Here is a 15,739-nt window from a genome sequence, read left to right on the forward strand (position 1 = left end):
TTTTGTGAGCGCTAAGTACACATTCAGTCTTAAACAGCATCTTCTGCAGAAATCAGGCTCCCCCTCCCCAACCCACCAAGACTGAGTTTCTCTATGTAGCCCTAGCTATCCTGGGACTTTCTCTGTAGACCAGGCTGGCCTAGAACTCAGAGATCTACCTGCCTCTGCCTCCCGAGTGTTGGAATGAAAGGTGTGCACCACCTCCGCCCAGGCAAGGGGGTGTTTGTTGTACAGCCACAGTGGACAGATACATCTTCCATGGCTCCTTAAACGCCCCACCCATCAATCATCCTGTAAGCCAGCCCCATTTTCTCAGCAGCACTAATTGTCACTTGATACCACATTGGCTTGTCCCTCTGGGATTAAAGGCATGCACCACCACTACTTGGCAAATCAGACATTCTTGGGCTGGGGATGCAGTTCAGTGGTCCAGGACTTGCCTAACATATGTGAAGGCCCTGGGGTCTGTCCCCCACACCTATTAAAAACAAAACCTGAGACCTAGTGTAAAGTGGTACTGTTTGTTTCTCTCAGCAGGAATTATTACTGGACAGGCGTTCCTTTTCTGCCTCTGGCTCTGCCTGACAGACAGCTCTGCTCCTCTTCTGAGTTTCTCCTCTGCTAACTTGGTTGGTCACTGTTCTTTTCAGATAGCTGTTAGGTCTGGTTCCCTGGTAAAAACACAGCTCAGTCTTTTTATATGCTGGTTTTCTCAGTAAGATCTTGAATGAAGAGCTGACTCTCAGGGCTTTCATTTCCATCACTCAGGCCTTCTTGCTGTGACAGTGGGCACTCCCAGCAGACTCAGGGCCGAGGTCATTTCCAGGAAATTTACCCGGAAGACAGGTTGTGAGACCCTGGAGACTATGACTAAAAAGCACTAGGCAGCTACTTACATTCTTAAGAAACCAAGGGAACTCCACTTATTTTGTAGGTTGCCTGGGGAGGAGTATGTAAGAGAAAATTCTTCATTTTAGCCATCTGAAATGCCCGGTTCCGTGGCATAAGTGTTCCATGTTATTGTGCAGCTGTCAACACTGCTGTCTCCAGAACCTTCCCACCTTTCCAAATTGAAATATTTTAAAAAAAAATTTTTAGATTTACTTGTTTTTATGTGTGTGGGTATTTTGCCTTCGTGTGCCTGCACACGCGTGTGCTCAGGGAGGTCAAAAGAGAGCATTGGATCTAAGTTAGGGATGGTTGTGAGACATCATCTGGATACTGGGAATTGTACTCAGGTCCTCTACAAGAACAAGTAAATCCCAGCACTGGGAGGCAGAGGCAAGCAGCGGATCTCTTGAGTTCAAGGCCAGCCTGGTCTATAGAGCTAGTTTCAGGATAGCCAGAACTACACAGAACGACCTGTTTCGTAAAACCAAAGGAATAATGATGATGCTTTGGTGAGGAAATAGACTCCATTACCTTAAATCTCTAGTTCAGGTGAAAAGGAGCTTACTACAGAGTCCATGAAAGTGACTGGGGTGGTTTTCATTCATGTCCTCTGTGTTAGCAGTGGTTACATACCGTCACCTGCAAGCTAGGTGTGGTGGTGCACACATTGGGGGTGGAGCAGAGGCAGATGGATCCCTGAGTTTGAGGCCAGCCTGGTCTACAGAGTGAGTTCCAGGACAACCAGGCTGCCTTGTCTTGAAAAACAAAATCAGTTGCAAAATTCTTTGGCCTTGGTATTGATAGAAAGAGAAACTATGCATTTTACTTTTTTTTTCTTTAACTGTTTTCTTTAATCAGCTGATGCCAGTGTAATTTGAAACCTAGCTTCCACTTGAGTCTAGTTTTAGAAGTTGATATCGTGGAAGGAAAACAATGACTCTTGAGAATGTCTTGATTTCTACACACATTGGTGGCATGTTCATGTGCATGACACACACTCATGCATGTGCACACACACATAAAATAAGTGTAATAATCTCTTACACTATAAATAAACAATATACCTTGCTCTTGACTAGATATTCTGATGTGGAGAGATCATTAGTCCTGTTGAGGTTAGAAGGTTATGAACATTTATATTCCCAGCATTCATGAGGTAGAGGCAGGAGGATTAGGAGTTATCCTTAGCCACATAAAGAGTTTGAAGCCTGTAGGGATTATATAAGACCCTGTCTCAAAAAAACAAAGTCCTGGGTTTAATACTGTGTATACTCATATCCCCAGTATTTTAGCTAGCATGGCTATCATGAATTATAGTCTATCCTGTACTGTGTAAGGAAACCCTGTCTCAAAAAAGAGGGGAGTGTGTCCTGGAGCAGTGGAGGGGAGTGTGTCCTGGAGCAGTGGAGGGGAGTGTGTCCTGGAGCAGTGGAGGGGAGTGTGTCCTGGAGCAGTGGAGGGGAGTGTGTCCTGGAGCAGTGGAGGGGAGTGTGTCCTGGAGCAGTGGAGGGGAGTGTGTCCTGGAGCAGTGGTGCGTCTATATTTGTAGATGACGATTCTTTTGTATCCATGGCAAGCACCAGGGACTGTGGCCTGTTTTAGATGTCTAAGCCTGGTGGAAAAATCCGCTTAGCGCACTTTCCCTCCTGAGTCAAGCTTGTGAATTATATAGAAGAAAGAAATTATTAGCTACCTGATGAGAAGTCATTAAAAATGACTAATTCAGAGTTGAGTATGGTGGCATATGCCTTTAATCTCAGCACATGAGTTTCAAATCATCCTGGTCTACATAGTGAATTCCAGGACAACCAGGGCTATGTAGGGAGACTCTGTCGACAGAGAGAGAGGGAGGGAGGGAGGGAGGGAGGGAGGACGGACGAGAGAGAGAGAGAGAGAGAGAGAGAGAGAGAGAGAGAGAGAGAGAGAGAGAGAGAGAGAGAGAGAGAAGCTGTGGCTTCAGATTATATCGGCACCACCACACTCCTAACAGCAGGGTCTCATTCTGAGGCTGGAGCTGGCCTGGGACTCACTGGCAGTCCTCTACTGTAATTTACTGGCACCTGAGCCACCATAACTGACAGATTACATCTGCTTAGGTGTTTTTTTGAGATAGGGTCTTACTTATGTAGCCTTGGCTGGCCTCAAACTCAGACATGCATCCACATCTGCCTTCCGAGCGCACATGCCATGGTGTGCCTGTGGATGCAGAGGACAGCTTGGCAGTATTGATCCTCTCTTCCTGCCGTATGGTTCCCCAGGAACGGACTTAGGATATCAGGCAAGCACCCTTAACCTTTTGAGCCGTCTCACTGGCCCCTCGTCTGCATTTCTTTAATGTGGACTTGTGTATAACTTGTTGCCTCGTTATTTCCGAAGCCAGAATTTAGGATCTTGCCCATGTTAGTTGCTTTTGTTTAAGGCAGGATCTTGCTATGTAGATCCGGCTGTGTAGATTTGGTTTTTCCAGACAGGGTTTCTCTGTACATCCCTGGCTGTCATGGAACTCGCTCTATAGACCAGGCTGGCCTTGAACTCACAGAGGTCTGCCTGCCCCTCTGCCTCCTGAGTGCTTTGTTTAAAGGCGTGTGTCACCACCACCTGGCTCATGTACAAAATTCTTAAAAGTACTGTGTGTTGTTACCTGGAGGCTCATGTAGTGGTGTGTCCTTGAAAGATGAACACACTTTGTGTTTGACTGAGTCTTATCTCTGTGACACTCTGTGAGAGGTCAAGTGATTCGTCCAAGAGATGTGCAGTGTTTCTAAGCCAATATTTAGACCCTTATCAGTAACTTCAGAACTGACTCCCACTGTTCCGTCACCATTGTCACTGTTGATATTCTCAGGAGATCACACGCACTAATAGGTTTCTTTGCATTTTTGAGGTAAGGTCTTGCTGTATAGCCCAGACTAACCTTGAACTCTCAAATCTTAGTGCCATACCTCCAGGGTGTAGGATTACAGACACAGTGCACCTGCCTGCCTCTCACTAGACTCACTTGACCTGGGAGGGGAAAGTTGCTGTTGCCCTTCAGTGTTGGTGAAGAATGTTACTTTTCTTTCCAGCCTCAGGCTAGTGTGAACAGCTTTCTGCTCCCTCTGAGGACTGAGTGTGAGATACCTGCAGAAACCTCAGCGTCAGCGTGACCAATAGCTAATTGTTGGCTGTTTGGTGGTGTTTCTTGTGCTGCTCCTTTTCTGTTTGTTTTGACACTAATGTCTGTGGGTTTCTTGTGTTTTGTTTGTTGTTTTTCCTGCTCTGCAGCAGCGACTCCAGCAGCACCTCAAGTGATGACTCTCCCGCCCGATCAGTTCAGTCTGCTGCAGTCCCTGCACCCACTTCCCAGTTGCTTTCATCTCTTGAAAAAGATGAGCCCCGGAAAAGTTTTGGGATCAAAGTTCAGAATCTCCCAGTACGTTCTACAGGTAAAGTTTTATATGAGTGCAATTTCTTCCCAGCTGTTGAGAGAGAGTGCAGCTCACTGATGAGCTAGACTGGGTGACTTGACTTCACACATGGTGTTTCTGTGCCTCATTAGCACTTAATGCCATGAACAGAATCCAAGCGATTCTTATCATTGTACGTGGTTTATTTCCTAAAGCTTGAGAGCGAACAGCAGGGAAGGCAAGGCACATCTTGGCGTTGCCAGGAGAAGGGAGAAAGAGGAGGAAGATGTCAGGCCATTTTGGGGAAGCAGACAGGATCATCATGGACTGGTCTGCAAGTAGCTGGTAGTTGGCAACCCAGTGAGGAAGCCGAGAGCTTGGGGACAGCAAGCTCAGGGTTTTTAATGGGTGCTGGGAAAGATGGAAGGGAAAGCAGAAGTGGGGTTTGGAGTTAGAACTCAGAAAGTAGGCACAGCTGCCGCCCACATGGAGCCGCTGAGCTGCAGACTCCCCTCTAGCAAGCTTCCCTTGCTTGCAGAAAGACTATGTGTCAAATGGCATTTTAATTATTGGTAATGCACACACATAAATATGTACATGTACATAAATAGCATGGATATAGACAAAACATGTTTTTCTTTTGAATAGATATTTTTCTGTATTAAATATTTTGGTTTTGAGCTGGGTGGGGGGTTGGGGGGGGGTGGCGGCGGTGCATGCCTTTAATCCCAGCACTCAGGAGGCAGAGCCAGGCGGATCTTAGTGAGTTCGAGGCCAGCCTGGTCTACAGAGCGAGATCCAGGAAAGGTGCAAAGCTATACAGCGAAACCCTGTCTTACACACAAAAAAAATTTCTGGTTTTTTTTTTTGGGGGGGGGGGTTTGGAGAAATAGTTTGCTATAGAGTTGTAGTTAACATGAGAAAAATGTACTTGTTTTTGTTTGGCTATGTAGATACAAGCCTTAAAGATGGCCTTTTCCATGAATTTAAGAAGTTTGGCAAGGTGACTTCAGTGCAGATCCACGGGGCCTCCGAGGAGAGGTACGGCCTGGTGTTCTTTCGGCAGCAAGAGGACCAAGAGAAAGCACTGACCGCGTCCAAGGGAAAACTTTTCTTTGGCATGCAGATTGAGGTGACTGCGTGGATAGGGCCAGGTAAGGCCAGGGAGTGGGTTTCGGTCCAGTGGATGAGGGGCGATTAAGGGGGGACACAATTCTAGTTTCATTTCTTAACTTGCTGGCCCAGTGTCTTAGCTTTAAAAGGTAGCTAAGGCACCAGTCACCTTCATGAAGCACAGTGAGTTAGTTTGGGCGGGAGAAGTGGTAGGTCTGCTTCTGTAAAGGAGATGACTTTACCTTAGAGTCCAGAGTGCAGTTTCAGGCCAGCTATGGAGTCAGCCTTCCCTAAAGGATGGAATTGATTGAGATACAGGAATGATAACAGTTTGCATTAGAAAACACACTTTATATTAATATAATTTGAAGGATTCATTTGCATTTTCCCTAGCATAAATTAGACCCGCTGTTCTAGGTGACCAGAACTTGAAAAACTGTTGAAGAATGTGGATTGTCGTGTTACTGAGTTTTTAGGATCAGAGCCTGGATCCTGGCAGCCTTAAGCTAGGCTCTGCTGACAGTCCTTGGAAGTTCAGTTAGTGATAGTGAACAGCAGAGGTGGTTCAAAGGTTAAGAGCATTCACTGCTTTTGCAGAGTGTGGGGGGCCACCCCACCTTCACTTTTCCCTAGGGTACTCTTGAGCAGAAGCAGCAGGAAATATTAGATAGAAGTAAAGAGGGGAGAGAAACAGATAGAAAATACAGGATAGCCTCGGAGGGCCTGGTTCCTAATCCATCGGCCCCGACTGTCTCTGCCAAAGGGCTTTTAAAGGAATGCCGAGGGGTGGACCTCCCCCCAGCACAGCCCAGTGCAGACCATCTCAGACACCTGGTCCTCAGGCCCATGGTCCAGCCATCCTCTCTATGCAGACCTGCTGGGTAAAGCCACTAGAACACCTAAATGGGCTCCAACAGCAGAGGACCTAGTTTGATTCCTAGTGCTCACCACCAGGCAGCTCGTAGCCAGCCACCTGCAATTCCAGTGGCCTGGGATCTGACACCATCTTCTGGCCTCTGGGCACCCATGTACACATGGCATACATTCTCATACACATTAATAATAAAAGCTTAAAAAGAAATGAAAAGCAGAGAAAGGAGACACCACCTTTATTCAGTGGTTCTATGAGAAGAACAAAGAAGTCCAGCGGACATCCATCACCCCAGTTTCTCTCCAGGGTCCTGACATGAGGGCTGGAGATTAAAGAGGGCAGAAAGTATGCATCGGTAAGCAGTCTGTTAGTTAACGTCTCAGAGCAGCTGCAGGAGTACAGGTGTCCTTTTAGAGGTAGGAGGTACAGGTGTGACCCTTTAAGAACTAAAAGGAGGAGCTGGAGAGATGGCTCAGAGGTTAAGAGCACCGACTGCTCTTCCAGAGGTCCTGAGTTCAATTCCCAGCACCCACATGGTGGCTCACAACCATCTGTAATGAGATCTGGCGCCCTCTTCTGTATACATAATAAATAAATAAATAAATAAATAAAGAACTAAAAGGAAACACGTATTAGCTCGAGCCCTCCTGTGAAACCCACTTCTGTAAGGCCGAAGGTCTCAGGCATGGCTTAGGTCAGTGGTGGTCTCTTTCAGAAAGCATGCAGTGCTTCCTTTAAAGTGGACTGGCCCCACCACAGCTTAACTGACCCAGAATTTGAACACTCACATTCAGAAATCCCCATTTAAACAGATTGTGAGCAGTTTAATAAAGTATTCTAGAGTGAGTTTGTGAATCTGATAAAAGTGAATTTTAGATTTTGAATACAATTTGTGGCTCATTTACATGGTAAATCTCAGAATATTCGTCTTATCTGATAAGAGGGAACATAATTTCATTATGAATATGTGAATGATACTTATATAGTAAATCAGACATAACACTGGTAAAGTGGGTATTGTAAAGTGTACATGATTTTACGATGGAATTCTGGGTCTCTTGGTTACTATACCCACTGCCGATGAGGGTAACTTAAGTGAGAAAGGATTTACTTTGGCTCACGGTTCTGGTGTCCAGTCACCTCAAGGTGGGGAGGAGGTAGTTGGGAGCTTGAGGTGACTGGTCATATGCATCAACACCTGAATGGAGCGAGTGGTACCACCCACATTTAGGGGGTTCTTCCCACCTCCATTAACCTAATTGAGAAAATCCCCACAGACACGTCCAGAGATTTATTTCCGTGGTTATTCTGAATCCTGTCAAGTTGACAGTCAGGATCAAACATCACAATAGAAGTCAAAGGAAATTCTTGTCCCAAAGAATGCCTTCTCTCTCTTTATCAACCGAGTTTCAGGTGTACTGCTTCAGATTGTATCCAACTAAGAACAGCTCATGAGTTCCTTTTTTGTTGTTTTCTTGAGACAGAGTCTTACTCTGTAGCATAGGCTAGTCTAGAACTCACTGTGTAGTCCAGATTTACCTTGAACTTAGGGCAGTCCTTTTGCCTCAGCCTCCTGAGTGTTGGGGTTATAAGTCCTTCAGCATGGGTGGCAGGGATCCTTGTTGGATTGCTTTGGGGCATGTCCGAACCGCCTGAGAACGGTTCAGTGTACACCTAACCTATGTAGGTCTTAAACACCAGTCAGTTGTTAATGGAGATCTAGATCAGGGTCATTGGCAGGTGATGGCTCTCTGATCTTTAAGCAGCAGATAAGGAGAGTTTTAAGATGGTTATTATATAAGGCCCTTTCACCTTCTTGGGTAGCACTTGGAGACAGTGGTCGTTAGTCATTCTTTTTGAGACTGAATCGTAGGTAAACCAGGCCAACCTTAAATTCAACATCTATTGCCTACACTTCCCAAGTGCTGGAATTACAGCTGTGTGCCTCCATGCTCAGTTCATCTTTTGTTTGTTACTATTGTTTGTTTAAGGCAAAGTTTCATGGAGCTCAGCCTAGCCTTGAACTTGTTTATAGTTAAGGCCAGCCTTAGACTCCTGTTTCTCCTGCTGGGGTTATAGGAATGTGTCTCCCATACCTGGCTTCATCGTGTGTGTGTGTGTGTGTGTGTGTGTGTGTGTGTGTGTGTGTGTGTGTGTGTGTGTGTGTGTCCGTCCGTGTCCCTGCGCGTGTGCTACACAGTGCTCTACTTCTAAGCTATATCTTTAGCCTGTCTACTTATCTTTGTGATGACTTTGTTTTACATTTTTAAAAAGTAGAGAACATGTAGTGCTGGGCTATAATTACCATTAAAACCTGAATGTCTGTATCTCAGACAGAATTAATAAGTGGAGCTTTAGCAAAGGGCTGTGATTAAATTAGAAGTTAAGCCAAGGCTTTTCATCATAAAAAAACTGAAATCTTTTGGATGTCCTTGGGGGACCACTTAACACCAGAAATGAGAGCTCACAGATGTCACTGTAGTCACTTTCCACACTGTTATTCTTGTATCTAAAAGTCTTTCTAAAGTAATTATTTTAGTATTGTATTTGTATGGATGTTGTGCCTCCACATGTCTGTGCACTCTGTGTGTGCCTGGTATCCTTGGAAACTAGACAGTGTTAGATCCCTTGGACCTGGATGGTGTGTGAGCTGCTATGGATACTGGGAATTGAACCTGGGTCCTCTGCAAGAGTAGCCAGTGCTTAACTTCGGAGACATCTCTCCATCCCCTAAAATCTTGATTTAGATATTTGAATTACTATTGTTATAGCAATAATTACTATTAATGTAGTAAACATGAAATGTTGAATATCGTTACGATCTTGAAAGTAAATGAAATGAAACAATGTAGTGGGACTGTTTTCTGCTGAGTTGTAGTTTTCTTTTAGATTGTGGAGTGTGTGTGTGTTTTGTTTGTTTGTTTGAGATCAGGTTACCCTATGAAGCCCACAGTTGCTTGAGTTCCCTGTATGGCACAGGCTGTCCTTGAACTCTCCATTCTCCTGCATCTGCCTTCTAAGTGCTAGGACTACAGAGGTGTATCACCATGTCTAGCCAGATTATAGTCTCATACTCTCTGTTAAGACCAGAGGGTAAAAGGTACTTGTCTGGTGACCCGAGTCCATCCCTGGGACCCATGTAGAGGTGAATGGAGAGAAGCCACTCACAGAATTGTCCCCTGACCTCCACACATGCCCACGCTCATATTTCATGCACATACTACTCTAATAATAAATGTCATGGTGGTATATACCTTTCATCTCAGCACCCAGTACAGCTCACATATCTGGGAGTTGAAGGCCAGCTATGACTGCAGGAAGAAAGCCTATCTCCAGAAAATAAAAAAGCAAACAAAACCGTTCTTGTTAAAGTCTTGGAGAGGGATTGCTGTGGGATGTTCTGTATGGCAAATGTGTTGCTGATTAGTCAATAAATAAAACACTGATTGGCCATTGGCTAGGCAGGAAGTGTAGGTGGGACAAGGAGGAGAATAAAGCTGGGAAGTGGAAGGCTGAGTCAGAGAGACAATGCCAGCCACCACGATGAGAAACAGCATGTGAAGATGCCGGTAAGCCACGAGCCATGTGGCAAGGTATAGATTTATAAAAATGGATTAATTTAAGCTGAAAGAACAGTTAGCAAGAAGCCTGCCATGGCCATACAGTTTGAAACCAATACAAGTCTCTGTGTTTACTTGGTCGGGTCTGACGGCTGTGGGACTGGCAGGTGAGAGAGATTTGCCCTGACTGTGGGCCAGGCAGGAAAACTCCAACTACAAGGGATCTTCATTGTTTGTCTGAGACAGTGTCTGCTGTGTAGCAACGTTGGTCTTCAACTCAGTTCTGTCACCCCTGTTCTCTGAGTGCTGAGGTTACAGGCCTGTCCACCGGGCCCTGAATGACACGGTTTGTTAAACAGAGAATGTATTAAAGCACCCTGTTCTACTCTGCCCCATCCACTCACAGAAACAGAAAGTGAAAATGAATTTCGGCCCTTGGATGAAAGGATAGATGAATTCCATCCCAAAGCAACAAGAACTCTTTTTATTGGCAACCTTGAAAAAACGACTACTTACCATGACCTTCGAAACATCTTTCAGCGCTTTGGAGAAATTGTGGTATGTTGCTTTAGTGATACAATGTTGTAATATTTGTAGAACGTCAGCATGGCATAGAATGGTTGTGGATATGTGATATTTAAGGACAAATGAAATAGTTCCTCTTTGCTCCATTCTTTTTACCTTGAAATGATATTATTTTCTCAACCTCCTGAGTAATGGGAGTCTAGGTGTGAACTACCATCCTCCCACAACATTTTTTTAATGAGACTCGTTAAAAAAAAAAAAAAGAAAGAAAATATGTATATGCATGTTTTTCCATCATATATGTCTGTGTACCATGTGTGCCAGGTGCCTGTGGAGGTCATGAGGACATTGGACTCCCTGGAGCTGGAGTTACAAGTGATTGAGAGCTGCCATGGGCATACTAGAAACTGAACTCAGGTTATCTGCAAGAGCAGCCAGTGTTCATACATGAACGCCAAAGCCATCTCTCCAGCCCCTCTTTAAAAATTAAATTTGAGATGGTGTCTTACTGTGTAGTGAGGCAGGCAGATCTCTGTGAGTTTCAAGGTCAGCCTTGTCTACATAATGAGTTCCCAGTTCAGCTGGGACTGCACAGTTTTTTGTTTTGTTTTTAATTATCATGCTTAATTATGTGTATGTCTGTGTGTGGATATGTGCACATGAGTATTGATGCGCACTGAGTCCAGAGGTGTCAAGATACCCTTGGAGTTGGAGTCACAGGAAGTTATGAGCTGCCAGAAGTGGATGCTGGGAACTGAACTCATGTAGGAGGAGCAAGTGCTTTCTCTTAACCACTGAGCTATCTCTGCAGCCAAAGACTCTTGTTTTTAAAAAAGAAATAAATACTTCTATAATTACGAGTGGTTTTTTTTTAAATTGTTGTTATTTGCTTTGTTTCTTTTCTTTTTCTTATTGAAAGAAATGAGGCTGGAGAGGTGAATCAGTGCTTCAGAGCACCGGCTCTCTTGAAGAAGACCCAGGTTCCATTTCTTGCACCTACCTGGTGGCTCACAACCATCTGGAACCATAGTTCCAGAGGACCCAGGGCCCTCATCTGGCCTCTGTAAGCACTGCACACATGTGGTGCACAAACATACATACATACAAAGCACCCATAAATGCATAAAATAAAAATTAGTAAATTAGGGAGTGGGAGAGTGGTGGCATGTATCCTACTTTGCCATCAAATGTTGTATGTAGCCCAGGGTGACTTTGAACTTCTGATAGCTCCTGCCCTCCATAGTACTGAGAATTAATTCTTAGGCATTAAAGAGCAAACCCAGGGCTTCATACGTGCTAGGCACATACTTTCTACCAACTCAACTGCACAACTTTTGTTGTTGTTGTTGTTGTTTTTTGTTTTTTGTTTTTTGTTTTTTTTTGAGACAAGGTCTCTTTATGTTTACCAGACTAGCCTTGAACTCGTAGAGATCCTCCTGCCTCTCCTTTGGAGTTCTGTGATAAAAGGCATTAGAAACCATGCCTGGCTTGTTTCTGTGTTCTGTAAGACAGAATCTCATTATGTAGCCCTGGCTGGCCCAGAACTAGCTGTGCAGACTATGCTGACTTTAAATTCTTAAGCTCTCTCTTGCCTTTGTCTTGAGTGGTGGGATCACAGGGGTGAAGAAGTTGTACGTTTGGACTTTGAAGAGTGAAGAGTATATGATAGTATCATAACTAAGGAAAACTGCAATATAACTACCTAGTCTTCAACTCCATCAGACACCCAAGAAGGATAAAACATTTCTAGAGTAAACAGGAAGTGCAGAGCAAGCAACTTCCAAAACTATGAAATGATAGAGACATCTGGTTGCCTGGACAGTCACCCCAAGGTTCCTGTGCAACATTGGGGCATCCACCTTCGGCCTACAGTCCTAGAATATCTGACAGATTTTTCTGTAAAGCAGGAATTTAAAGGAATGTCTTGCCTTATCTTGGCAAAGTTCAGCAGTCACTTTCTTTTGTGTCCTGTTGTCCAGTTTGGACAGCATATTGTCAGCAGTTGAGGCAAGGGCAGTTTCTTGCCCAAATGACTAGCTTTTGCCACAAAGAAAGCAAACTATATGGAGGTTCTTCGATGCCCATCCTCCTTTTTTGAAGTAGATTGGTGCTGCCAGGAGCAGACGTGTCTCACTGTCATTACATTTTAGCTGCCATATTCTGTAGATCTTTGAAGTGTTTGAAGACAACCTGTCTGTCTAAAATATATCTGTTTGACCTTGAAAACATACCTTACATGACTATAAGTTTGACTGTTATAGATGACTAACTATTAACCTGTATTTCTTTATTACCCTAAATAGCTTTCAAGGACTAAAACTTTACATTACGTTTTTAAATGAGTTGCATAGGTACAATATCTTAAACAAGAATAGAAACACATATACAGTATAACAAAAATAACCTTAAATTTGTATCAATATATAAAAATCCATACCAATGTAAAATATTTGAGACTAGTGATTGTTCAAAAGTAGACTCAACAATCCACACTTTTATCCCATCATTTCTATACTATATCAGCCTTTTCCCCTTCAGAATGAGGTCCCTGAATCTAATCTCCTTTGTTTATCTTTCTCCCTGACCATGGCCAGTAACAGTTGTGACCAACCTCCCTATTCATGACAAACATCCATAACCCAACCAATGACCAAAATCCATCTACCCCACCTCTTGGAAATGTGGGTGTTGTGTTCTCTAGACTGTTTCCTGTTGCCTGGGGGAGCTGGCATCCTTAGGGGACCCTGGAAATATTGGAATAATGTTCAAGTCTTGGGAGAGCTAGGTGTTGTTTAGTCTCGATGTGATGGGAAAATGTAGGGCTTACCTATAGTCCTGGCTGGAGTAGTCTATGAGGCCGGACCATCTCAGCTAGCAGCCTTGAAGCTGTTCTGGATGCAGAACTCTGAGGAAACTGTAACAGAGGCACTCTGAGAGGCTGATCACGTGAGCCACCTGTTTTCACTGGTGTCTGGTCCCCTTGCTCTGAAAACACACGAACTTTCAAAGGTAACATACATATCTGTGTCAACACAAGTATGGACTGTGCACTGCACAGAAGCCAGCCAAAGATGATTTTTTTCTTTTATGTTTGAGCAGGTAAAATATATGTCATCTGTCTTGTAGTTTTTCTGGGTTTATTTCTTTATGTCTGTAGCCAGGATTTTCAGTAGAGCATTAGACACTTAATCTCAGGGTCCTGGGTTCGTGCCCCATGTTGGGTGCCATTTGTAGTTCGACTTTTTTGTTGGTACTGTCGACTCCCCAATAATGACACAGAGACTTCTTATATTTTATGAAAGCTTGGCTGGTAGTTCAGGCTTATTCCTAACTAGCTCTTATAACTTAAAATACCCCATTTCTATTAATTTTCTTTCTGCCTTGTGTCTTTATTACCTCATCTATATATTGCCCATCCTGCTTGCTCTGTCTTCTGGTGTCTCCCTTTCTTCTTCCCACCTTCCTCTCTGCTCTGAAAATCCTGCCTACTATTGGCTGTTCAACTTTTTATTAAACCAATCCAAGTGACACATCTTCACAGTGTACAAAAAGATTATTTCACAGCACCAAAGGGAATTACTTCTTAGTATTTCACTAAGTAGGCAACCTTTCCTTTGTTATGAATTTCTGTTTACCATGGACTTAAAATTTTAAGTTGCAGTACAGTTGCTCTTCTGCAGGGACCTCACATGGGATGACTTTCATGGTATATGGTCTTTATTCCATCAGTTTACAGTGTATTCAGACAGAGGATCCAACTAAAGTTACTGGGAACATGACTTGTAGAAGAAGCAATCTATGTGGACTTGGCTTCTTCTGATTTATTTTCTTATTGCTATATTGCCTAAGTGATATTGATTGGGTCTTTCAGGACATTGATATTAAGAAAGTGAATGGAGTTCCTCAGTATGCCTTCTTGCAGTACTGTGATATTGCCAGTGTATGTAAGGCTATCAAGAAGATGGACGGAGAGTACCTTGGAAATAACCGCCTCAAGGTAAATGAAGTGCATAAATCATTATGCTGTTACTATTTGATTTGCTTTAAGATTTTGGGGACTTGACTTTATCATTTTAGGGCTGTAGAAGGACAGTGCTTAGCGCCAAAGGCAAGCTTCTCTGTGCCCTCATTAGAGGCTGCCACTGAGGGCCAGGCAGGGTTGTCCTGTTGTAAATTTTGATTGTTCTTTAATTACATACTAACCACTTGCATGTAGTGTTGAGCAGTTGAGGGTATGGCTCAGTGGTAGATGACACACTTTTCCACGTGTAAGCTCCTGGGATCAGTGGCGCGCATGTACACACACACACACACACACACACACGATTCAGCATTTCTATAGAAGACTAGTTAGTTTTCTGAGAACTTTGTTGAATAGTAATAGTGATCTGCGGTGATAAAAATTTTCTCTTAATTTCAGCTGGGTTTCGGAAAGAGCATGCCTACAAACTGTGTGTGGTTAGACGGGCTTTCTTCAAACGTGTCTGATCAGTATTTAACACGACATTTCTGCAGATATGGGCCTGTGGTAAAGGTAAGACTTGCTCTTGACGTTGTTTCTTGGTATTTCTTGGTGTTCTGTCCTTCAGTCTCACTTCCTACCGTTGTCTTTTCCTTTAATGATTTGCATCTTAAAATACTCTTAGCTGGGTCTTCAGAGATGCACAGTGCTTACAAAACCTTGCCGCTCTTTCAGAGGATCCAAGTTCAGTTCCCAGCACCCACACAGGGGACTCAACCCTGCCTGGAACTCCAGTGCAGAAATCTAACACACTCTTCTGGGCTATGCAGGCACCTGCACATATGTGCACATGCACATAGATATACATGCATAAGTTATTTTAAAAATTAAATTTAGATTTATGGTCTGTTAGACCAGGGTCCATGTTCAGTCCCTAGCACTGCAGAATCACCAGAAACAAAGCTATTTTCCAAATCAGACAAGATTCTGGGAAAATTTGGAACTTCTTTATATATACTTCAATAAAATAGGATTTAAAAAATATTTTGCCTACTCATGACATAGACCTTTTGCACAGTCTCTGGTAGTTGTCACACAGTTTTAAAAAGTGAAAGTCTCATATAAAAATAGTTATTCGTCTTTATACTAGTGAGCGTTCAAATTAAATACCTGTGGCTGGAGAGATGGCTCCATGGTTAAGAGCACTGGCTGTTCTTCAGAGGGCCTGGGTTCAATTCCCAGCACCCACATGGCAGCTCACAGCTGTCTGTAACTCCAGTTCCAGGGATCCAACAGATACACATGCATACAAAACACCAATGCTCATAAATTTAAAAAAAAAAAAAAAAGCGTCAAATTAAATAACAGTATGCTCTGTTGACCAGTATATACTGCATAGAAATGGTCACCTTAAATACCTAAATATTTAGAA

General features: G+C 43.6%; 1 protein-coding gene across 2 annotated transcripts in view; it reads left to right on the top strand.

Moving 5' to 3' along the window:
- Nucleotides 1–15,739, top strand: part of Spen (spen family transcriptional repressor) — an 82,453-nt gene that overhangs the window by 45,581 nt on the left and 21,133 nt on the right. Inside the window, exons 4-8 of one of the 2 annotated variants that reach the window (XM_052718337.1) lie at nt 4,156–4,316; nt 5,231–5,431; nt 10,228–10,379; nt 14,218–14,343; nt 14,767–14,880. In XM_052718337.1, the coding sequence (XP_052574297.1) occupies nt 4,156–4,316; nt 5,231–5,431; nt 10,228–10,379; nt 14,218–14,343; nt 14,767–14,880 (754 nt within the window). The remainder of the gene's footprint in view (nt 1–4,155; nt 4,317–5,230; nt 5,432–10,227; nt 10,380–14,217; nt 14,344–14,766; nt 14,881–15,739) is intronic. The other variant, XM_052718338.1, reaches the window with a different exon arrangement.

Source organism: Peromyscus californicus, unplaced genomic scaffold, assembly GCF_007827085.1.
Source record: "Peromyscus californicus insignis strain IS unplaced genomic scaffold, ASM782708v3 Scaffold_5__1_contigs__length_169319896, whole genome shotgun sequence".
Taxonomy (NCBI): domain Eukaryota; kingdom Metazoa; phylum Chordata; class Mammalia; order Rodentia; family Cricetidae; genus Peromyscus; species Peromyscus californicus.